At 41.0% G+C, this 25,040-nt stretch overlaps 1 protein-coding gene and 1 long non-coding RNA gene across 5 annotated transcripts in view; one reads left to right on the forward strand and one right to left on the reverse strand.

Annotated features, from left to right (window-relative positions):
- Window positions 1–25,040, forward strand: part of LOC142820917 (uncharacterized) — a 155,066-nt gene that overhangs the window by 98,830 nt on the left and 31,196 nt on the right. The gene's annotated exons all lie outside the window — the stretch shown is intronic.
- GRIK1 (glutamate ionotropic receptor kainate type subunit 1) overlaps window positions 1–25,040 on the reverse strand; it is a 206,390-nt gene that overhangs the window by 64,188 nt on the left and 117,162 nt on the right. For all 3 annotated transcript variants that reach the window (XR_012897930.1, XM_014575046.3, XM_075910575.1), the window contains exons 5-7: window positions 15,329–15,382; window positions 12,267–12,440; window positions 6,935–7,078 (exon numbers count right to left, since the gene is read on the reverse strand). Coding sequence is in view for 2 of the 3 variants with exons in the window: in XM_014575046.3 (XP_014430532.2) it covers window positions 6,935–7,078; window positions 12,267–12,440; window positions 15,329–15,382 (372 nt within the window). In the remaining variant the exon portion in view is untranslated. The remainder of the gene's footprint in view (window positions 1–6,934; window positions 7,079–12,266; window positions 12,441–15,328; window positions 15,383–25,040) is intronic.

A 25,040-nucleotide genomic window follows, 5' to 3' on the forward strand; every position in this document is an offset into this window, starting at 1 on the left:
AAGGAGGGATTTCTTAAAACCGCTCAAAAAGATACAACACAAACAAGAGCCAGGACTGTCACAGCCTTCCATGTCCTGTAAAATATTAGTCCCTCCTTGGTTACTATCTAGAGATTGAACTCTAGACCTTCAGAGCTAAAACTTGAGACTTTCCTTCCGTTCTTGACCTCCCACTCACTCACATTAGAAAACAGAAGCTGGCTTGTGAGACCTTATCAACTAGCAAAGAGGCTTGCTTGACTGGAGCTTTCTGCTGAAAACAAGGTGGTTGGTGTTATGGGCAGGTGGGGGATAAATGGCTCCTGCTTGGATAACGGTGGGCATGGAGAGGTTTGTCTTTTGTCACAGGGAGCAAGGGGAATTGAAAAGTAAGGTGGTGTTGGACAAATGGATAGAGAGAGAGAGGGGGGAACCGAATTAACTCACCCTTTGGAATTTCTCCTCCTCTCCCTCCCTGACCCGTCCCCCTCCCCATTACACTTTTCTGATGTGCAACATTATATATGCCAGAAACATTATATATGCCAGAAAAATACTGAATTTGTGTCAGATTTTAGCAGCCTTTTCCTTGGGAATCATGGTGACTTGTTTCCAGCAGAAATATTGCTAGCCATCATAATACTGACCTTAAAGGCTGGGTGCCTTCTTTGTGCCTCTGAAAGTCTCCCCCTTTGGATTTGAAGGAATTCTTTATTTTTAGATCAATGAATTATTTTGCAACACCTGCCTCATCTGTAGCATTAAAAGTTTTTTCTTACTGTTACTGGTTTTCAGCAAGAATAGAATACACACTGTTGGGACGAGAGATATTTATCTGTTTAGATTTTATGAGCTTAAGAGGAGTAAGGAGTTGATTCTTAAGTGGGAAAACATTTAGGCTATGTTTAGACTACAAGCCTCTTTCAAAAGAGGCTTTTATGAAAGAATCTTTCAAAAAAGCTTCTTTCGAAAGAGATCGTCTAGACAGCAACCAGTATTTTCGAAAAAGAGAGCCGCTTTTTCAAAAGAGAGCACCCAGGCAGACTGGAAGCTCTTTTTCGAAAAAGCACTCTTTGAGTTCAATAACGCCTTTTTTCGAAAGAGCACTTAAAAAAGGCGTTATTCCTTGTAAAATTAGGTTTTTTGTAGTCAAAAAAACTGCCATGTTCTTTCGATTTAAATTCAAAAGAACGTGGCAGCAGTCTAGACGCAGGTGACGTTTTTTTTTAAAAAGTCCACTTTTTTAAAAAAAATCCTGTAGTCAAGACACACCCTCAGAGTCCATTGTCTTTTTCCATCAATAGCACCTTACGAAAATCATATTTTTTTTTTGGATTTTTCTCTGTGTTTAAAGGATCTTTCTTTGGGATATGCCCAGAGAATCTGATCATTAGAGTTTTTATTATGGGGTAAGGAGTAATTTACTAAGTAATTTATCCATCTTCCTACTCAGACTTTTCTAGCACTGTAGAGAATGAGATTTCTCTCTTCAATGTATCATTTCACTTTTATTATACCTGAAGGGCCAAATTCTGCCCTTGGATGTACAATTCCCATCTTTTGAAGTTAGTAGAAATGTTTTTATATTATATTTCCTTAAGTGTGGAATAGAGGAAGAAGAGAAGGAGAAATTAGGAGAATTCCCTCCCGTAACTTTAGGTTTTCTGCCTGTAGGATGACTAGGGGAGAAGGAGGATTCATGTTTATCCTTTTCATATTTACTATGTCTTTCTTTCTATTTGAGGAAGGATTGTGTTTCCTTTTATTTCCTTTCTGAAAAGAAAATGACTTTTTCTCATTCTGGGCACTGGGTTGACTGGAGGTGGGGGGAGGTGACAAGATGTAACCATATGGAAACTCTACCATAAGTAGCCTATGGATTACAATACCCTTTAGATAACCAGTGAAACTAAGTCTTGGAGAGAAGTTCTTCTGATGAGTTAGTCTTAATTTAAAAGAGAAAAATGCTTCAAGGGCTACTGTGGAGAGTCATGGTCCCCTGCTATGTACTGTTTGTAATATTCTCCCAATCGGGGACTAGTTTATGACTACTTGGACTTCAAATCAGTTGGGAGAATTGTGGGTTTGGTATGGGCTTGTTTTCTGGGAACCAGAAAATTGCAGTCAGAATCAGAAGCAGCTCTTGAGGTATTTAGAATGTAATTACATTTCTGTTGTAGTATCGATCACTCCTGTAGCCTCAGACACTGATGTTCTTTTCCTCTAAAGACAGAGTTAGTGGTACTCAGCTAAATCAGTCTCCTGAGGTCTAAAGGCAGTGGAATTGGTATCATTAGTTAATTCATACTGTTAATTCTGAGTTGAAGGGAGGATTGCACTCATGTTAACACAGTAATTCATACTCACTCAAGGCTTGTGGCTTTTTAGATTAACATAAATAAAGGAACAAATTCTGTCCTCAGATATGCAGATCAGGAGAAACCCATTCATGCACATCTGAGGAGAACATGGAGCTTAACCTATGATTTCCAACAGAATACTGATTGAAAAAATTAATTTGCCCAGCTGCTGAGAGAAACAAAAGCCCAGTTCTCTACAGGTCTGAGATTTTCAACTTTTATTCTCTCCATTGGTATGTCAGAACAAATTAAATTGCTGTGCAAAAGCAAAATTAAAAACATGGAGTTCGCTAACCATATAACTTGTTGCTTTCCACATTTGTCCGCTATCCTCTACCTCAGTTGCAGGGCAGGTACCTTGCCTTCATACTGGTCTATAAAATTGTTCAGACTGTTGGTACTATACAAATAATAAAACAAATAAAAACTAAACCATACTTAGGAAAATAAATGGACACAACCGTTATGCAGCTACTTTCTTACTGTCTCTTGGCTTGCTCCCATCCTTACTGTGTCGCCTAGTTCTTTGCATGAATTAGTCAGTCCTAGTATCTCTATCTCTGTCTCTAAAGAAAGGTCTTTCTGTTCATCTGTGAGTCTGTTTATTCAAGAACCTCCTTCTAAACAGTCAGAGCTAGAGCACCAAATTTGTTATGAAGCTTCCTCTTCTCCTAACTTAAAGCAAGGTCAAGGTTTGGTTGTGCCTGGCATTTGATAGTTTTCCATATCGTGGAAAGTGTAGGACCAGAGAGAGGAGGGACATGAAAGGGAGGGGCATAAAGAGAAGGGATGCGATTCTGAGAGTGGCCACTGTGGGGGAGTGAGCACAGGAAAGAGCCATATTGCAGTGGCGACTGGGGGCAGCTGCACCACCAAGAGAGTGGCCAGCAGGGCTAGGGCTGGCCATAATCTCAGATTTATAGAGCACTGGGCTTCTAAGTAGCCCCTCTGCCCCAAACTTTTCCCCTCAAGCCTGTGCTCACGTGGGGGGGGGGGGGCAGGAGAGGAGGCCCCTGGCAGTCAGGGGATTGAGGGAAGACAGAAAGGCCCTGATGACTGGGGAGAAGATGGAACCCCCAACCCTGAGCCCCCTCCTCCAACCCCCAACCTCGCTCTCGCACCCCCCCACACACACCTTCAGCCTCCACATCCCCAAGGCCCTGCCCCTCCACATCCACAGCTCTGCCCCTCCACATCCCCAAGGCCCTGCCCTGACTCCTGCAGCCCCCACACCGCCAGCCCCCTGCCCTGAAGATTTTTAGAAAACACCAGGTAAGTCTTCTAGTTTACAATATAATTTTAAACTCCTGCTGAGTCTCCCCTTGCAAAATGCATTACTGCCTTAGTTAATCTTATCAATTCATTTTAATCATGCACTTTTTGGCTAGCACAGAAAACACAAAGATAAGAGTCTTGGAGTGTGTATATCAGTGTTTTACTCACCATGAAAGAAATTATCCATGAAAGTATTAGTAATTAGTTTATATAGTTCGTTCCCAGCAGGAAGTCAGCTCTCCAGGATAAATGTGACCATAGAATCACTTAACATATTGAACCTTGAATTGGCTCTGCTGAGATGCTTCCACTGCTTTGGTCAAAGTTTTAAGGTGTTTTCAAAGATGATGATGCAAGCCATTTATGTTATGTGCTAAAGTCCACCATGTGTGCAGCAGAGCATCAGTGAGTTATGAAACAGTATTAATTGATTACAAAGTCACTTGTCAGTTCCGTTGGAATCACCGTAAAAATGTACCACCGACTGAGACTAACTACTACCTCATTTTAATTTGAGGCCTAATATAGGGATGTTAAATGGTTATCCATAAGCATTTAACCTTACTGGCATGTTTACTGGCAACTGGTTAACCTGAGAGTAGGAACAGCCCCAACCCATGGTGGTCTGGCCAGCAGGACCCTGGCAGCCATGCATGGTGGGTCCAGAACAGCCCCTAGCAACTCAGTGCAGCGGGAGCCAACACAGTCCCCGCTGCTTCCAGCCTCACCTGTACACAAGCTGGAGCAGCCACTAATGCCCAGGTTAGAGCAGCCCGGCATGTCAGGGGTGGGGCAGGAGCAGTCCCCCTGCCCACAGACAGTAATTAACTGGTTATTAACAGTGGGGAGGGATAGCTCAGTGGTTGTGAGGATCCCTAGACTCCAGGTGGGACCAAAAAGGAGGGGTTCAGTGTGTGGGATGCTGGGGAGTGGAGTGAGGATGCATGGTCTGGGTGGGAGGACGGGTGCAGGAGTGAGATGGGGATGGGGACATGATGGTTCGGCAGGAGGAAGGGTGGAGGAGTGGTCTTGGAGTGGAGGTGCAGGGGCTGGGCAGGAAGTAGGGTACAGGAATGGGCTGGTGATGGGGTCTGGATGAGAGATAGGGTGCAGGAGCAAGCTGGTGTGTGGGTGCAGGGTTTGGGCAAGTGCAGCCAGGAGATTGGGGTACTTACCTGACACCACTCCCCGAGGGAAGAGGTAGCTTCAGCACCCGTCCTCTATTCCCATTGGCCATGATTTCCAGCCAATGGGAGTAGTAGGGGTAGAGCCTGCTAGTGGTGACACAAGTGGCTTCAGACTGGGGCAGAGAGGGAATAGCAGTGCACAGAGCTGCTTCCTGCACCCCGCCAGGCATAGGCACTCGGGCTTTCATGTCTGCATACCAGAGACCTGGGCTTCAGCCCTAAATCTAGTTTCATAATCCAGCCCTGCCTTTAGTGAGGTAGGCTACATCTACACTACTGAGTCTAAGATGAGGATGGGAAGAGGGGTGGTCAAAGCAGCTCTGAGCCTGACTTAAGTAGTTAACACTTGGGGCTTGTCCAGGGTGATGCACTCTATGAGTGTGTGATTTCTCAAGTGCACAAATGTATTGTGCATTTATTGGTTCATGTAAATCCTGCTAGCGCACTTTAGCATAGTGCTGTTTGAAACAGTAGTACATAAAAACACACTAGGGAACCGTTAGTGTGCACCAGCAGAGTTTACATGGACCAATCCATGTGCAACACAAATTTGTAGAGTTTAGAAATCACATCCTAATAGAGTGCAATGCCCTTCTGTGGAGAGAAGCCCTACACTGAGACCAGCAGGGCCTTAACAGAGACTCTTACTTTCTTCTCTGCTGGGCTGCCTGCTCCACCTGGAAGCCTCTGCCGACCTCACAAGTACTATGGCCCTTATTGCCACAGGCTGCCCCTGCACCAGCCTTACAGTCTCACCTTCTGCTGTCCTCTCTTATAGCCCGCTCAAGAGAGGACAGGCCATGCAGCAATCTTGAACCCTGCTGGAGTGAGGCACGTGGCTTCGTGGCAGTTCCAAATGCTGCATGGCATCTATTGCCTCCTGCAAGCTCTTCAGGTCCCCAAATACAGTGTAGGTCTTTTCAGTTACTGTATACTCCTCCTATAGGTCCTCCAGAGGGGAAGACACTGTCCTGCCTGGGGAGTCCTATGCAGTTCAAGTGCTGCTGCATGCCTTCTCTCCTCTTGTGTTGTGAGTGAGGCTCATGAATGTCTCCTCACCTTTCCCCATCAAACTTTTAAAATAAGGTCCCTGGGGCTGGGGTTGCTCCTGTTCTTACTTTATCCTTTTTAAAGGCAGAAGCTTGGTACAGGCAGGTAGTGGATATCTACAGAACTTCCCTTGTGAGGAAAATATAGGAAAAATAGTGAAGAAAAAGAAAACGAGAAAGGAAAGACGTTGTCAGTACAGCAGAAGATCAGAAGAGACAAGGTTTTGGGAACTTCTGAAGCTGCAAATTCAAATGATCGGTAGGGACTTTTCTTTGACACCCCTTGATGGAAAGAGCTCTCAAAGATTCTGAAAAGGTACCTATCTCTTGACTACATTTTATATAACTTCATGTTCTGGTTGCAACTTGCTTCCAGAGAGATTTCTGATTTCAACAACATGCCACATCACGCCACCCACTGTATATTGTATCCCTTAGCCTGCCAACTCCATTCCCCTTACACAAGTGCAGTCTGGGTATGGCTTTGATAGGAATTACAGATCTTTGGATGTGGGGAGAAGAAAGGAACAATCACTTCTGACTCCTGCCTCCATACAACATTTCCTTCGTGGGAAGAAGAGTTCTGTTTGTTCCTAGTGTGATTCAGTATTGCAAAATCAGTTTGTGTGGGGGTGGAAGCATTTCACTCATTTGACAAGTGGCGAATCAGCCTGACAATGGCAGTCAAACAAGAGCAGTGCTATGGAATCTGGTTACAAAGATTCACACCAGTTTCTACAATGGTAGCAGATGGTTTTTTCATAACTTAGTGAATGGTGAGTACCCAATTCCATAATTAATATAAATCAGGAAAGACCTGGGAAGTCGTATAGGAAACTTTATCGTGCCTGGAGTTTCTTGCAAAATGTTTAAGGTGGGATAAAGTTGCTATTGAAATGCAGGCAGGAGCCTTGTGTCTATAAAGCAAAGCTCTTAACAGAGGTAAACAAGATAGAAATGGATATTCTAACAAAAGAAATCAGAATGTACAACATGTTCCATAGTGGCATGGAATACAGAGTCCAGTGCAATAAAGAATAAAAGAGGGGATTACGCTGGCTGTAAGCAGATGGTATATACTTGCCTCTTTTATCAGATTCATAAATCTGGGTCCAAAACGCCATGGCTTGTGTCTGTGGCACTGCAGGGAGCTGACAGTCATTTGGGAGGCACGCTGGGAGGCCACTGCAACCATATAAACAGCATCATACATCAGAGCTGCTTCAGTCTGCATGAAAAACAGAAGGGGTTTTTTTAATTTACAGCTTTCTTCTCCTTACTCTTTTATCATCTCAGAATAAACATCCCATTCTACTTATGAGAAATAGGGCTACTTTTTTTTTCTGAGACTCCCATATGAATCCAAGGTTAAAATAAAGAGACTGGCCTTGTTTCTTAAGCCTTGTATTAATTTTTGCTATGAGGTATTGCTAAGGAAAATATTTAACAATCAGATGGAAGAGAAAGGAAGTGATGTTTAGTGATTAAAGCACAGGAACAAGGAGATTTCCATTTTATTCCCCTCTCTGCTATACATTTCCTGCTGTAGGAAAGTCTTTTGGGTTAAAATTTTGACAAGTGCATTGTGTAAAATTTTGAAAAGTGATTTAGGAGCCTAAGTCCCATTTTTAGAAGTTCCTAAAACTCAGATTTTTATAAGTTTTTGGATTCCTAAAGATGAAGAAATTTGCCTAGTTAGATTTTCAAATCCTACTAATTATCTCTCTATCATCATGTGCCTGGACACCTTTAAAATATGTCCTTTAGTCTCCTAAATCTCATTTAAAAATCTCTAGGATTTAGGAGCTTAAGTGTCTAGTCACTTTTGAAAATGGGACTTTGACACTTTTGAAAACTTTGCCCAAAGTGTTACTATAAGTCAATGGGACTTGTGTCACTGACAGATTTTTGAAAACTCCACTCTTACTTTCTGCCACAGTTGTCCTTTTATATAAAAGGGGGGAGATTTTTTTACTCATCTCATGGAGATGTTGTCAGAATTAATTCATTAGTATGCAACATTATTTATTTTAAAAATACTGACTAATTCAGAAATAAATTTGTGACAAAGAAAAAAATAATGACTTGCAGAGGAGAAACTGTACTCATTTATGCAAACTACTACATAGCTAACCCATCTTTTATTCTTTCTCCATGGTGTTCCTTTGGGAAATTAACAGGTTTGATTCTTTGTCTGTTTCATTTACCTAAGTAAATTACAATGGCATCAGTCTTATCAGCGCTGGAAGCTTTTCCTGGCAATCAAATGTGATCCAAATATACCGACTAATCTTAAACTACTGAAAACAAGGAATCACTCCTAACACCTAGTCAGACTCTGCACCAAACATAGCTCCCACAATCAAAGCTAATAAAAAATGTTATAAATGGTGAGATGCAGGAGGCAGGAGCAGCCATACTGTGAGACAAGCATCTTAAAAAGTTCCAAACAGATCCTTGTGACTAAGACTCTAATCCAGAGTCCCACAAAGTCAGTGGAAAGACTCTCATTAACTTCAATAGGCTTTGGATCAGGCTTGAAAAATGAGGCCGACTAGGGCAAATTCATCTAGGGTTTGAATCAGTTTCACAAGAGTTACAAAATTTGGCCTAGAGAGTTTGAGGATTTCTGGTGGAAATGCTTCAGTGCAGATCTGTTTGCATCACCACTATAGTCATACCATGCCATTACTCCAAAATAAGATGGATATATTGTTTGTCTATGACAGCACCTGTTGGGTATGAAGCTGGAAATACTTGATCAAAGTTCACTGCTTTATAATTGTTAATATTCATCCATCTTGCTGTGTGACATTGAGCAAGTCACTTGTCCTCTCGGACTCTATCTCCTCTTTTGACTTTGTTTGTTTTGTCTATTAAGGCTGAATCATGTGGCTGCTCTGAGGAACGAGAGGGGCACCTTGCTCTGCTATGTTGATCACTCATATTGTGAATAGCTGTGTAGGGGAAAAAGTTGCTTATGTGGGACCGTGACACCCCCCGTATTGTACATGTGATCAGAAGTGAGTGGAGAATAGGTCTGGGCTGGCCAGCATAGTCCCTCCTCCTCCCCCAAGTGCCTTAGGAGAATACGTGCAGTAGCCAATATAGACCTGATACTTATCTACTGGAGCAACTGGGAAGCAGATTGTGACTTAATCCCAATAAACACCCCAAATACATTCCTGGAAATGCAGTTTGAGTGGGGAAAGGCTGCACTGATACGAGAGATGGTAAAATATTGATGTGGATCACTGGTGTGAATCTACAGCATTTCAAATCATCTCTGATGGTAGTCGATGGCATATGTGAAATGACTTGGTTTGTTGTTCTTCAACTTCAGTAACCACCAGTCAATGAAAAGGCCATACATTGTATTGTCATGGGGTGAGAACTGTCTTCTCACCACTAGGAGTCAGTGTTAATATACTGCCCTACCAGGGTGGTAGTGCAAGCTTCAACTGCTGCCTATGTTGTACCTGTTCTCTAGGTTTCATAGTTCAATAATAATTGGGATCATCACAAAAACATTTTTCCTGGCCGCTAGCTAATGTGGACTCGGGTGAGCTGATATTTTGTAAAAAACATGAAATAATAAAAGGCTCCTCTGCATTCACAACAAATGAGTGCACCAACACATTTCTAAAAACACTTAAAAAGCAACAAAGGCCCTGTAGCTCCTTAGAGACTAACCAAAAAATATATAGATCATATCATGAGCTTTTGTGGGCACAACTCACTTCTTCAGATTAATATTAGAAAGCATAATCATTCTCCTGATGATGCACAACTTGTCCTAGCTTCATTGTTTAATGAATTACAGCAGTATTGTAGCTAATGGAATATGTAAACTTGCTATATATATTGAAAGTAAGCACAGCTGATTAGCAATCTTGTCTGTTTATATTGTTTCCGAATAGTAAGACATCTGAACAAACTTGGACATTTGGAAAAGGAAGGTTCTGTTTAATAAAAGAAGAGATCTAAACTCTGTTTTCTTAGAACCTAGTCCTGCAATCAGATGTGTATAAATCAATGGTTCTGCCTGCACATATGCCTTTGCAAAACTGGGGCTTTAGACTCTAAGGGCATGTTTACACTAGGAAATTATTTTGAAATAAGCATTATTCCTACTGGAAAGCAGGAGTTATTATTTTGAAATAAGCAGCCCTTTATTTTGAAACAGGCTTGGTAGTGTGGACACTTCACTTATTATTTTGAAATAAGGACTAGTCGACTATCCGATAAGCAACTGCTTATCGGATAGTCGACGGGTCACTTCCCCCCTCCTCCACTTGCTTCCTCTATCAGATAGAGAGTATGTTTAGACTACATGCCTCTGCCTACCGAGGCATGTAAAATAGGCTACCCAACATAATCAATGAAGCTGGGATTTAAATATTCCCGGCTGGCTCAGCTGATTGTCGGCACAGCACGCGAGTTAAGACGAGGATCGGTCAACAAGGGAAGCCTTTGTCGACCGCTCCCTTATGCCTCGTGAAACAAGGTTTACAGGAGTGATCAACAAAGGCTTCCCTTGTCAACCGATCCACGTTTTGACTCGAGCGCTGTGCCGACAATCAGCTGAGCCAGCTCAGCGCAGCGGCCATTTTTATTTTAATGAAGCCGGGGATATTTAAATCCCAGCTTCATTGACTATGTCAGGTAGCCTATTTTACATGCCTCTGTTGGCAGAGGCATGTAGTCTAGATATACCCAGAGGCCACAAGAGAGATGGAAGAAGAGAGTACTTCAAAGCGGCAGTGCCTCATGGAGCCTGGGGTGCCGGGCTCCGTGCAATGCCGCCACTTTGAAATGCCACTGTGGCATTTCAAAGGGGCAGTGCCACATAGCTGATCCTGAGCTCTGTGTAGCGCCATCCCTTTGAAATACCGTGGCGACATTTCAAGGCAGTAGTGCTGCATGGAGCCCGGGATCAGCTGGGGAGTCCCCATCTGACCCCTGACTCCATGCAGCATGCCAGCTTTGAAATGTACAAGAGTTCCCAGCAGGGGTTCTTGTGCATTCCAAAGAGGAAGCTCAGCATGGAGCCTGGGTCCAGCGTGGGATTCGAGTCCCGCACTGCCTCCAGGCACCATGCAGGCACTTCTGCTTTGAAATGCTCTTGTACATTTCAAAGGCGGAATGCGGAAGTGTCTATTGACTAGTTGAGTAGTCGATGGAAATTCCATCAACTACTTGACTAGTAAATTAATTGCTAGTTAACATCCCTAGTGTAGACCAGGGCTAAAGTCATAGGGATGCAGACAATATCTACTCTACTCCATCTCGTAGATTTCTGTAAGCACTACAGTAATGCTTAAATGAGAATTTTTAAAAAAATGCTAAGGATCATTGGCCTGGGATATTCTCTATAATGATTAGTGAGTTTCAGAATTACATCTGAAATAATTTTGTAATGAAGTCTGTTCTTAACTTGAATTGAATGATGTGGGCTGCAGCATAGAATATTTTTTGTATGCTGGAAAAAACTGCCAAAACCTAGAACCAAGTTTTTTAGACTTACTCAACTCAACTGTTTCTATCTTTCCTTTCAGTGCTTAGAAGGGCACTCCCTCTCGCTCCCCTCCCCTCCCCTGCCCAATTTCTCATCAAGATACCTTTCACTTATCACTAAATTACATCTTCAAAGCACGAGTGCTGCTGTAGATGATCAGAATGGAGAAAGAAGGCACTTTTCAATTTAAAAATGCTATTACTAGTCTACAAGTACGGTATTTTTCCTTGCAGATTACTAATACTATACCTCTCTGGAAGTTTTTATCTCCTACTATATTCATCACATTCTGAACCTTCTTAGAGAAATGAGGCTTCTTCAAGTGCATTTGACAAGAGAGATAAATGATAAGTGCAAAGCATCCTGTCCTGGTGCATTGTAACTCATTTATTCATGAGAGTGTCACTGGTTGTCACATGGCTAACCACAACATTAGTTAAAGGAACAAATTCACTACCATGGATAAGAAAAGCAAAATAAAATAAAATATTTAAAATGCAGGTTTACTTTTGAGGATTCTCTTCTAACATTTGTAAAATGAAGTTAATGGAAAAGCAAATGGGAAGCTTCTACTTCTGCTTAAACTTGGTCAGACTTCCAACAGCGCACATAGAACTCTGTCTTGTATTCCTGCTCAGGAGACTATTCCCATTAACTAGTTACATAAATAAGGGCTGCAGTACTAGGCTCATAATGCTTGGGCAGATGTTGACCACCAAATTAATTTTGTTTCCTAAGTGTCTTCCTTTGCTGCCCCCTACTTTCTTCACTTCTACCTACCCAGATAAATATGGGCGACTAAGAACAAAACTTATTTGTTTATCCTTAGATTGGAAATTGATTTACAAAGTCCTTTGGAGCCATCTGTTCTAAGTTCATGCTATGGTTATTCACTTACTGTCATCATGCCATCTAGGAGACCAGTTTCTGGTTTGGGTGGTGCTTGTAACCTTTCCATTGACCACTTTTCAATAACTGATGAAACTTGTGGATTGTCAATGTTGAGCAGGCGAAATCCGGTCATGTTTACTCCACTGTATCTGTAGGGTTCCAGATCTAATGCAAATAGATCCTAAATGATCATTTAAAAATAAAAACAAAATATTTTAAGATGTATTATTTTAGAGCAAACTGTTTGTCAGTTATAATCAATGCTTCTCAACAAAGGCTGAACTCTGCACTTTTTGTCATTTTCAATTAAATGCTGGTGTATATTGTTTTCCTTTGCATCTCTTCCCTCTGCTGTCTCGCAAGCACTAGTCACACCTGCATTTGTGTATAGATTTTTTTTAAATAAATCTCATATCTGGTTTCTTGGAACATAATAATCAGTTCCCCATAACAGCACTATTTAACAAGCAAGCTGAACTTCAGTATCCAATTTTAATTTGTCAGTCTTCTCATAATGTTACAACTACAACAAGCCAAAATGAAGTAGTTTTTGGCCAATGTTAAGTGTACTTTTCAATCCCAGGAATGAAAATTCTAGGTGTGGAGAGTTTCTCCTGCCTTGCCAGCAACAAGTAACTTGCTGTCACCGTGCCTAACATATGTGTCAGGCCAGTGCATAGAACTCTATGGCTATGTCTGTACTGCACTGTTTTATGCAAGAAATATGCAAATGAGGTGAAGCGTGGCATATCGCCGCACCTCATTTGCATAATTAATGAGCGGCCGCTTTTTGCGCAAGAGGTTTTGCTCAAAAAGGAGCCATCTACACAGCTCCTTTTTGTGCAAAACCCCCCTCTTGCGCAAGAGCCATTCTTCCTGAAAAGAATGCTGAAGAACGGCTCTTGCGCAAGTCTGGGGTTTTGCACAAAAAGGAGCTGTGTAGATGGCTCCTATTTGCACAAAAGCCTCTTGTGCAAAAAGCAGCCACTCATTAATTATGCAAATAAGAAGGGCTTGCCGAACCACGGCAAGCCCTGCTTGCCAGCCACACTGTCCAGCAATCTGCACATGTGCAGATCGCCCAAACCCAGCTCTTCTGGGTTGCAGTCTACTCGCCACAGGCGAGTAGATTGCATTATTTGTCAAGCCCTGCAAATGATGCACTGCAATATTCCACACTTTGCCTCATTTGCATATTTATTGTGCAGTATATACATAGTCCCAGTGTATTAGACACTTGAAGTTTATAGGGCAGAAAAATAATGGCTACTGTAAGTGACAATTCTGTGACACTTTTCAAAACTATATGTTGTGCGGTAAAAATGAGACTTGTTTGCTAGAGATGAAGTTTTTTGCATTTCAGAAGAAAGTCTTGCTGATAGCAGCAGACCAGTGAAGCAACAAACGATCAGGTTGTGGCTGTGTACTGACATTACCTGTAAAGTGTCAACATTTACAACATCCCAGCGATGTGTGAGGGGTACAAGTGTAGTGATACGCTCCAGATACTGTAGCTTGCCAACTGTCTTGTAAGTATTGACATTATAAATTTGAATGAACTAATCTTTTACAAAGGAGAGAAGACCATAGTGTTACATATTTTTGGGAGGCAATTAGGGTAGATTGTATGGAAGGTTTTTCTAGATTCCATTTCAAGTTCTAAACATTTAGTACCTGCAGTTTTCAGACACACAATTTTTTTCAACCATTGCAACACATTTGTTTAAATAACTTAATCGTAGCCAGGCAGACGATGAAATTTTTGGGTGTAAAAAGGACAAAAATAATAATAATGCTGTAAAACTTAGAACAAAAATTCAATTTTCTCCAAATTTCAGTTGTGTTGACGTACCCCCAGATTTCTCTTGAGTACTCCTAAGGGTACTCCTACCTCTGGTTGAGAAATACTGGCCTAATCCACCACAGCTGTTGCCCTACAGTTGAAGGACCTTGACTATCTTCTTGCTGCATAACTGAGAAAAGCAGAGCAGAAGGAACAGAAAGAGAATAATTTTAGAGGCCCTGATTCATCCAAGTATTTTGGCATGTGCTTGACCCTCATTAACTTGGACTTAATCACATGCTTCAAGTTAGGTAGGTACGCAAGTTCTTTTATGATTAAGGGCTGAATTAAGCACGTGCTTAAAGGCTTTGCTGAATTCTGGCATTACCAAAACTGTACAGAAAAAGAGATAGGGCTTCATCTAGAGGACAAGGGTTCAACCCCAAATGGGGAAGTTTGGATTTGCTCCAAACATGAATTTCTGTTCTCAGGCCCATTTCTATAATTGGCTAACTCAGAACCCTACACCTAATCATCGGTTCTCTGCCAAATTTGGAGACATTTTCATCCAGACTTAATTGTTTGGCTTCATCGCTACACAAAGCACTTTCTCAAACGTGATTCTGTTAATGGGTATTTCATTTTAATTATTTTAACAAAGCAAAGTAAGAATTAGTGGGGGAAAGTATTGGCCAGTGCTACAACTTCAAAACCTTGGCTCCTGAAATAATAATAATAAGTAGTAGTTTTTTAGGGTGTGTCTAGACTACACCTCTCTGTCGGCAGAGAGATGTACATTAGGCACATTGAAATTGCTAATGAAGCAGGGATTTAAATATCCCTCGCTTCATTAGCATAAATATGGCCACCGTTTTTTTCGAAATGGAGCTTTTTCGAAAACAAGGCAGTCTAAACACGGATCTGTCGAAAATAAACCCTTTTTTGACAGATCCTCTAAACCTCATTTTTTGAGGAATACACAATCTGTTGAAAAAGGGTTTATTTTTGACAGATCCTATCTAGACTGCTGTTTTTCGAAAAAGCTCCTTTTCAAAAAAATGGCAGCCATGTTTATGCTAATGAAGCATGGGATATCTAAATCTCTGCTTCATTAGCAATTTCGATGTCTTTGATTTGCATCCCTCTGTTGACAGAGGGACACAGTCTAGACATAGCCGTAGTTTTTTTTAACTGTAATGGTGACATTCAAAACTCAGAGGGAGATGCAAGTTTTCAGCTGTCTCCACTGAAACAATGTTATTGGCAAAACTCTCAGTATTTCTTACCAGTGTTGTAAAAAAGTAGTGATAGTATTCAGTCATCATTCCCATGGAAAGAATCTGTTGAAGAAAATCAAAGAGTGAAACAGACTTTCTAAATAGCCTGACTTGTGGTACAGGTTGAACTTCTCTAGTCCAGCAGCCTCAGGGCCTGATGCATGTCAAACCAGAGAATTTGCTGATGCACGCAAGATCAGTATTGTCTAGCAGCATTACCAACACTTCCACTGCTTACTGGGTTCTTGGAAGTCATTGACAGGCAAACTGGAGCTAAAGAAGAGCACAGAACACTGAGAGCCAGGACTGGTGGCCGTGAACAAACTTTATGGGACTGCAAGAAACTTGATCACACCTATGATAAATGGATATCTGGCTAACTAAAATCAGGTCAGACTACAGATGTTGTTGGACCAGAGAGTGCTGGACTTAGAGAGGTTCAATCTGTATTTACAGATAAGGATCATGTCTACCTATCCCAAAATAAAGATCAAGAAAATGGCCATAATAAACAAGAGGAAAGACAGAGTTAATGGGAACCATGAGTGTTGTTGTGAGGATTTAATATCTACATATTTGTCCACAAGAAACTACACTGAGGCTTTGCCTACACTTCCAAGTTTAAAGCACTGCTACAGCAGTGCTTTAACACAACTGTGTGGTCATGGCAGCAGCACTGGAAGAAAGCTCTCCCAGTATGCTAGGTAAACCACCACCACAAGGGGAGTAGTTAACAGCACTGGGAGCCTATTTACACTTATTTTTTCACATCCTTGAGCAACAAAGTTACAGCGCAGTAACTTGCCAGTATAGACAAGTGCTGAAACTGCTAATTTATTTCATGTCCATTTCTGACCAACTATGCAATGGTAACCATTTTCATTTGCTATTGAGTGATGAATTTGAATGGATAAAATAGATATGAAAGATTTTGCACCCTCTTTGCTAATCCCCTAAGTCATCCATTACTGAATAAACCTATTGTTCAGGTAAAACCCTTTTTAAGGGAAGGATCACTGGCCAGATATGAGAGATTATGTGTTGAACATGACAAAATCATTCTATCAACCTTTGATGGCAGTACTTAAAATGTTAAGTTAATATGCCCTCCATCTGGAAAATGGCTTTATGAGCAATAGGTAAATGTGGCCATGAAGATGAGATGAGTTTTTGCTGAGTTGTAATTGCAGTTGCCAGTAACTTGAAACTAATAAGAGAGTTGCAGAATCAAAAGGCAACAAATTAATCCACTTATTTTAATGGATTTCCATTAACCTACATTCATATATCCAGGCTACATTTAGCACACTCTTCTTATACACAATGTCAAAGGAGGATTTTATGAATGCACTGAGATGGTGTTTAAGATGCCTATAATTGAGTGGGTGCCATAGATGAAATTAGTCTAGTCTTCTCTGTGTAGTTCCCAGGTGACACGTGTATATCCCAAAAATCTTGATCACAACTGGCACTAATCAGTACCTTGGCTTTTAAGTGCAAGAAAGTGTCCAATGACTTTGATGGCCAAATCCAAAGACAACTGAAAGCAATAAAAGCATTATCCTCGAATTAGGGTATGTCTACTCTGCATGGCTATTTCAGGATACTGGAAGTACCCTGAAATAGCTATTCCACATCTTAATTATTTTGAAATATTTTTTGAAATAACAGGCACTATTTCGGCATCCCAGTAATCCTCGTTCCACAAGGGTTAAGGGATATCTTGAAATAGTGCATTATTTCAAAATTTGGCCCTGTGTAGATGTGCCAAATTTCAAAATAAGCTATTTCAAAATAGATTCGAAGTAATATGTAAGAAATTTGTGTAGCACAAATTCCATATCTTATTTCGAGTTAATGGTGCTGTGTAGACGAAACCTTACTGGGCTTCAAGTCAGGCCATGAATGTGCATGAAGACTGAACTCTTCTATCATTCATAAAGATAGTTCTTTCAAGTCTAAAGGTTTAAATACATTTATTCATCAATGGCTTGCACCTTTTATAATTATTTATATCTGTGCAAAATAACATTTCACACCTGAGTTGCACTACTGTAAAATAACTATATAATGTTCAGGGCAATGGCAAATCAATTTCACTATCAAGTTGTAAGGGGAAGCCTGTGCCATTAATCAAGCACAACTTGTTAATTAGGGACCTTTCATTTTGATTAATTTGCTTATTTATTCTAAAAATAATCCCCTCTTTATAGCAGGTTCACCTAGTACTTTACTTATTAAAGGACAAAATGAAATGCCACAAGAAATTTTTAAAATTTCCTGACATTTCTCTCTACAAAATAAGCAGGAGAATTTCTCTATATTGCTGTGATATCTAGAGCACAGGAAAGAAAGCCCACTGAAGTCCCCTTAAACAAAGGTGCACTACTGCAAGGTAGCTCTTCAAATGTGTCATTAGCTTTGTTAAGTTTCAAAATATGTTTAGTAACTGGGTATGCAGTGGATCATCACAATGACTTCTCATCTCTGCATGCCTCCTTGCATCTCATTCCTGAGAACAAATACGGTTGTGTCATTGTATCACAGCTCCTAATAGACATTTGACCAGGTTACCAAAAGAGCTTTATAATTTAGCATGTGCTGCAGAAGATGGAGAATGGAGGGACTTTAATTACTCAAAAGCTTCAGAGGGGTAGCCGAGTTAGACTATAACAGGACATTTCTGTACCCAGATATTTCTGAGAAAGTTAACATGGCAACACACACACTTTCCAATAAATTCTTGGAATCTATTAGGAAAATGTTTGGTTCAGAAAGTGGAGGAAGTAACAAGGGGCAGATCCATTTTAGACTAGATTTTGACCATCAAGGAGGAACAAGGGGCAGATCCATTTTAGACTAGATTTTGACCATCAAGGAGGAAATGGTAGAGAAATTGAAGGCAGTAGGCTATTTGGGTGAAAGTGATCATGGTGATTTCGTGATTCTTGGATAGGAAGGAGTAAGAGTGCAGAATAAGGACAACAGACTGCAAAAAAAAGAGATAATTTATAGCAGTTTTCAAATATATAAAGGGCTATTATAAAAAGGACTGTAATCAATTGTTCTCAGTGTTCACTAAAGGTAAAGCAAGAATCAGTAGGTCTAATCTGTAGCAATGGAGATTTAGGTTAGCTATTTAAATGTTTTTCTTAACTGTAAAGGTAGTTAAACTGTTGAACAGATTTCCAAGGGAGGTTGTGAATCCCCATCATTGGAGTTTTTTAAAAACGGGCTAGACAAACACCTGTCAGGGATAGTCTAGTTTCGAGCTGGACTTGATGACTTCTCCAGGTCTCTTCCAAATCTACATTTCTGTGACTCTATGATAGGGATATTATAAGTTAGGAATACAGTACTTTGACAGAGGATTATCAATGCTTGCTTGCATATTGCTTATTCATTGTCAGTGCTATTATTTTGTTTCGTGAGCATTAAGTTACTAATTAATCAAATAATTAGATGCATTACCATCACTCTATTTCCTCAGACTACGAAGATAAGCCTTATTAAATATATCTCACCCACATACCCTAGATGCTGAATGTTCTTATGAAACAAAGAGAGAACTATATTGTGTAAATCCAGAGTACAGTAACGCCAAAGATTTAAATCAAGCTATTTTACATTTACTCTGGTAAAATTGAGTCCAATACATAGAGTTACCCTTCTCTGAATACACACTTAGTATAGAATTCGGCTCCAAATTTACACAAACTTGGAGAAATGCTATAGTCTATGAAATATTTCAATCACAAAATAACTCTTCTATTAATTTCACTTTATACCATCACACACATTACTAAAACTTTGAACAAATATCTGTCATCTTAATTAAGTGACGCAAGTGTCACTATAACCTGCTGACCAGTGTGTGGTACACGTTTCCCTGTGTGCTTGTTCCACAGCGGATGGAAGTTGTATAGCCGCTAGTTACAGTGCCTGGCTCTTCAGCCTAAGGATGTTAAATTGCGGTTAGCTGGCTAATCAGGTAGTCGATACAATTTGTATCGACTAAACGATTAGTAGATAAGGGCCACTCTGCAGATTGCAGTGGGGGTATCTCCTGGAGTCAGCTGGAGCTGGGACTCAGCACTCCTGGCTCAGGCTGGCTCCAGGAGCCACCGGACTCTTACTACATTTAAAATGCAGAGGCATAGTGTCCTGGACTAGTGTGAGCCCAGACTGGTTGGTGCTGGCTTGCGCCGAGTCCAGCAGCCCCTGTTCACAATGGCCAGGGCTGGCTAGAGGTAGGGGCTACTCCAACAGCAGTCCCTGCATGTGGCCTGCCCTGGCCACTGCTAACAGAGGTTGCTCTGGCAGCAACACTGGCTCCTGTCCCCCCCCGTCTTGCTGCCTGTCATACAGAAGCAGCAAGGGGGGCTAGCAAATAATTGAGTAGTTAACTACTCCCTAACATCCCTACTTCAGCCCAAGTTGTGGAGACCAATACTCTTAGTTCTGGAAGCCCCTAGTTCAATCTCATGAGGGTCACCAAAGGTGGCAGTTGCCAAAAAATGAAGATTTTGCCTCATATCTGAAAATATTAGTTAGCCTAGAAGTACCAGCCTGCTCTCTCCCTGTCTCTGAGTCTGCTGGATGTAGAGACTCCTCGATGCACCTAGCATACACAGCCATAGAAGGTGCTCACTTTTCCAGTGGGGCACTGTGCACATAGTTGCAACCACCTAATGCTGTCTTAGAGCATGTCTACACTAGGAAATTATTTCAAAATAACTTAATTCGAAATAATTCCTGAAATAACAAAATTGAAATAGTGTGTCCCTACTATGGGGGAGCCTCAAAATTAGTCCGAGGCAGGCTCCGTTATTGTGGACATGCTACCTCGACTTATTGCCCCAGGAAGCACTGGGAAGTAATTACTTCAAATTACTCTAGGGAGTAATTATTTTGAAATAGCAGCAGCGGAGAATCCACACTATGGCTATTGCAAAATAGCTATTTCAAAATTATCATTATTTCCAGAGAAAAGCAGAAATATAGATTTCAAAATAACCAGCCCATTATTTTGAAATAACAGGCTTGGTAGTGTGGGTGCTCCACTGATTATTTTAAAATAAGTGGGGGTTATTTCAAAAGAACTCCCTAGTGCAGACCAGGGCTTACATTGCTCCTAAACCTGCCCCCATTCAAATGATATGTGGTATAAAGGTATTTTCAAAAGCGGTGGTGAGATGCACTGAGCATGCTCTGTGGTTTGGCTGAAGACTTAAACCCAGGCATAAGAGTTTGTCCAGCTGACTCATCTAATTAAGCTAGAGGACATGTTTTAAAGGAGCCACATGGCCAGAAAAGGAAATCTCCCCAGATGACTGTCTCTTTAAGGTCGCTAAGAGAGAAGGGGATCCCTCATCTCAACTTCTTTCCCCCTTGCTCCCAAGCCTACTTGGTGATTTGGAAGGAAAGATCCCTTCACAATCATGGGAATTCCTCCAGCAGAGGGAGAGTAGAGCCAAAGCTGCTTGGGGTAAGACTATGCTGCAGTTGTGCCACTGTAGTGCCATAGTGTAGATGATTCCTACAACAAAAGAAAGGGTGTTTCTGTCAATATTTTTAATCCACCTCTTTGAGGGTGTATCTAGACTACAGTTTTTTTTTAAAACGTGGCCTTTTTTTCGAAAAAACTTCACCTGCGTCTAGACTTTGATTTAATTTCTAAATTAAATCAAAAGAACATGGCAGTTTTTTCAACTGTGGAAAACCTCATCTTACAAGGAATAATGCCTTTTTTTGAAAGGGCTCTTTCCAAAAAAGGCACTATTAAATGCAAAAAGGGCTTTTTTGAAAGAGAGCATCCAGACTGCCTGGGTGCTCTCCTTTGAAAAAGCAAGCCGCTTTTTCGAAAGAAATGGTTGCAGTCTAGATGCTCTCTTTAGAAAGAGGCTTGTAGTCTAGATGTACCCTGAGAGGCTATAACTGGGTTAGCAGAAAAATTCTTCTGTCAACCCACTTGGGTCTACTTTGGGGTTAGGTAAACCTAATTCCAGTTGCTCAGATCACAAAGTTTCCTATAGCCCTGAACGACATAGTTAGGTCAGTCTAATTTTTAAGTGTAGATCAGGTCTTAGAAAAATGGGACTAGGCTGCTACCTACCATCCAGTCATTGGGGTTTGAATACTGAAGTGGTAGAGTTTTTATCTTAAAACGAAATTTAAAAGTTTGAGTTCTATTCTCCTTCTTTCTCAAGCTCTTTCCTTACTGGAGCTATACGGGGAGGTTGACGTAATGCTGGTAGGTAGTTTCTCACCCAGAGAAGATGTGTCCTAGAATAGTAAGCAGTGTTAAGGAGCCATGGAGCTCATCTTGTACCATCTCCCATGCTGCTAAGCACAGAACAGGATTTTGATCTTGCATAATGCAACAACTAGGCTTCGGAACTGACTGATAGTCTGAGAAGGTGCCATACGGTATGTGTCTTACTGGGGCCTGGGCAGTCGTATAGTCAGGATAAACTGTGAGCTGGTTAAGGTCCCTTACAATTAGAGATACTCTAGCCAAGGAAAGTCTTTAAAATGGCATTTTAATGAAGTATCCTTTCCTGTTTTATCATTGTTCCATAGAAGTTGTGTTATCCTGCACTTTACCAACACAGCATTTCTGATCTTCAACAGAGTCCAGCTGGCACAAGGCCGGCAGGCTCCCTCTCTGGCTCCACATGGTTCTTTAGAAACGGGACATGTCCCAGCTGCTCCTAAATGGAGGAAAGACCACAGGGGCTCCATTAGTTGTTCCCGACTCCAGTGCTGGCTCTGCAGCTCCTGTTCGCTAGGAACCTCAGCCAGTGAGAGCTGCAGGGGCATTGTTCAGAGCCAGCTGGCTGTACCTCTGCCCAGGAACAGCAGGGACATGTGGAGAGCAGCTGAAACCCCCTCCCATGCCCTGATGCCCAGTCTTGAGCCCCCTCCTGTACCTAAGTTCCCTCTCTCTTAGTTAACTGGAATTTTTGACTTACCAGCACCCACCACATATGCAGATAACAAAGCTGTTACTGTAGTTAGAGTGCTTACTACTGTGGCACATAGTTTTAGAAATCCTGTAAGAACTGAATGAGTTATTTTGCTGCTTATGACCACCACAGAGCTGAAATGACTATAGAAATCTTCATAAAACATTTTATGGGTGTTCTAAATCTTACTAAAAATATAGGCACATTCTGTAAACAATGTAAGAACAAAAAAGTGGGGGGAGAAGAGAATTTAAAATGAGTAGCTACAAAATCAGTCAGCTTGTCTAGCAGTAAAAGCTACCTCAGTTATGCTTAAGTCAGAAGAGTAAATTGCAAGTTAATATTAAAAACGTAACCAAAGTAGATAAGCCATGACACATAAAAAGAGTCTTCCGTATCAAAGAGACCTGACCTTTTCTATCTCTCAGGACACAGAATTCCCCACAAATTATTCCTATTGTATTTAACTTTAGAACAGTTGATCAGTAAGTACGGTTGGTCAAAAAATAAAAATTCTCAAAAATGTCAATATTTATAAGGGTTTTTTTAGGTTCTAGGTTAAAAATTAAATCCAGATTTCATGTTATAAACACATCTTCTCAAATTCTGACATTTTATGTGACATCTTCATAACATCTCTAACTTTTTTGATTAAAAAGTAGATTTAAAAAAAGTCAATTTAAAAACAATGACTTTTGATTCATTAACCTTTCTGTTAAAAAATTTAAGGCAGTTCAATTAAGAAATAGTGAGCTTTGTAGCCTTTTTATTTCTAGAAAATTAAAATGTTCCTTGCCCAAACACAGTCCTCTTATCATAAAGCCCACTGTTTACTTTTATTTTATTTTACATGGACATTAAAGATTTCTTATATCTTTTAGTAAAAGAAGTTAACTGGCTCTGTCTGGCCAAAATTTCAACTCTCTCAGTATTATGTCAGTCTTTATAATGTTGCCAAAGCCACATGGAGGTTAGAATCTCCACTGGCATGTAGATATGACAGAAGGTTTATAAGTCAGAAAGATTACATAGTCTGTTAGCAGAATTTATAGACTGTCAGCAGAGTCACATAGGCCTTGCATGTTTGTAAATTTAATCCGCCAAATCATTGGTTTGAAGAGAATTAGACTGAGATTTTCAAAAGTAGGTTAGGTACTATTAGGTCTCTTTGAAAGTGCCACACTATAGACTCCGCTAGTGCAGCATGTTTAGTTTGTTAGTGCTCTCAGTTCAAAGTTTAAGAACAACATAATGCTATGAAGCACATACGCTTTTTCAGCTCAATTGATGGTTCAAGATATCACAAAATCTATTTACACAGGTGGTAGAATCTTATGCTCCATCAGCCATATTGCTCCAGTTCATGGAGATTATAAATTCTTTTGGAGGAGTGTTAGTCACATCCTACGTTGTTTTGCAGTTCAGTGACTAACATATAATCATCTTTCCTCCACATCTAGAATTACAGCAAATATCTTCCTATCAAAAGACAATATAATGCTCTGTATAGGGAGAACAGTCCCTTCAGAGTTCCAGTTGGAAATTATATCTAGTCAAAAGCTCTCTCCACTGCTTTTGCTCTAGAGAAAATTCCAAGCAGCTACAAAAAAGGTTAGGAAACTGACCGGGGTTAGAAAGTCACACATTTTTCCAATCTTCCCAGATTTAGGTCTGAGAAGGGACAGCTGTGATTCTGACCAGTTAGTCAGAACATCTGGACCCTGTTAGGCTGGTGAGGGTTCCAATAAATCTACAGACTATCAAACACCAAGCATCAGATCTATAGAGCTATCCTGTAATCATGAGATACCAACCTGAATATAGACACCCCCACACATATTTGCTTCAGCTGTCTTTTGATCAGAGAAAGTGCCAACATATTTTTGCTTTTCCTTCATCTGCATTCCATAACAAGCCTGTCTTATAACCACCATTTCTCCTCCTCTTACAAAAGCTTAAAAATCCACTTGTCTAATTTTATCTCCAAAGCCTAAAGTTCATTCCACATCCTGGCTATTACTCCTTTTTCTGCAGTAGCCACATCCTCTCTGACTTCTTCTATCTTTCCCTCTCCAAGCCATTCAGTGTGCTATGCTGCTTCCTTCCCCATAGCTCTGACCCAAGGCACAGTCCTACTCAGTTCCCTTTTTCTTTCCACAATCCACTTCATGCTTGACTTTACTTCAGTTCTTTGCAGAGCATCTTTGCAGCCTGCTTCCTATCACTTTCTTCGGTTCTCTTCCCTGCACGCCATGATTTCCCACTGTAGTGCAGCCTTTGGCTACTCATGTTTTGTTGATTTTTTGTGCTTGAAATACTCCCCACCTCCACTAGTGAGACAGCTAATCTTAGTCACTTCCTTGGAACTGACTTTGTTTGCTTAGCCTTCCACTGCAAAACTCTTTCCTGTGTCATCTGTTCCTGCTGTTCAGAACTACCACTCTATGTGCCAAAAATAAATCAAAGCACATGACTTCCTGGTGCTTCCCTGCTGTTTCTCAGCTTCATTATATCTGATGTAGCCCCTATAAACCAGAGATAGACAAATAACGGCCTGAGGGCTGGATCCAGGGTTAGCTTCTGGTGGGCCCCCACAGTTTTATTTACCTGCACAGCTGCAGGTACCAGCTATCGCGGCTCCTATTGGCCACTGGAAGCAGTGTCCTGGTCCTTGGCACTTACTGCTGTTCCTGTTGACCAGGAATGGTGATCCATGGCCAACAGGAGCAGTGATCACAGCTAGTTGTGGCTGT

The sequence above is a fragment of the Pelodiscus sinensis genome, chromosome 1 (genome assembly GCF_049634645.1).
Source record: "Pelodiscus sinensis isolate JC-2024 chromosome 1, ASM4963464v1, whole genome shotgun sequence".
In the NCBI taxonomy this organism is placed as follows: Eukaryota; Metazoa; Chordata; order Testudines; family Trionychidae; genus Pelodiscus; species Pelodiscus sinensis.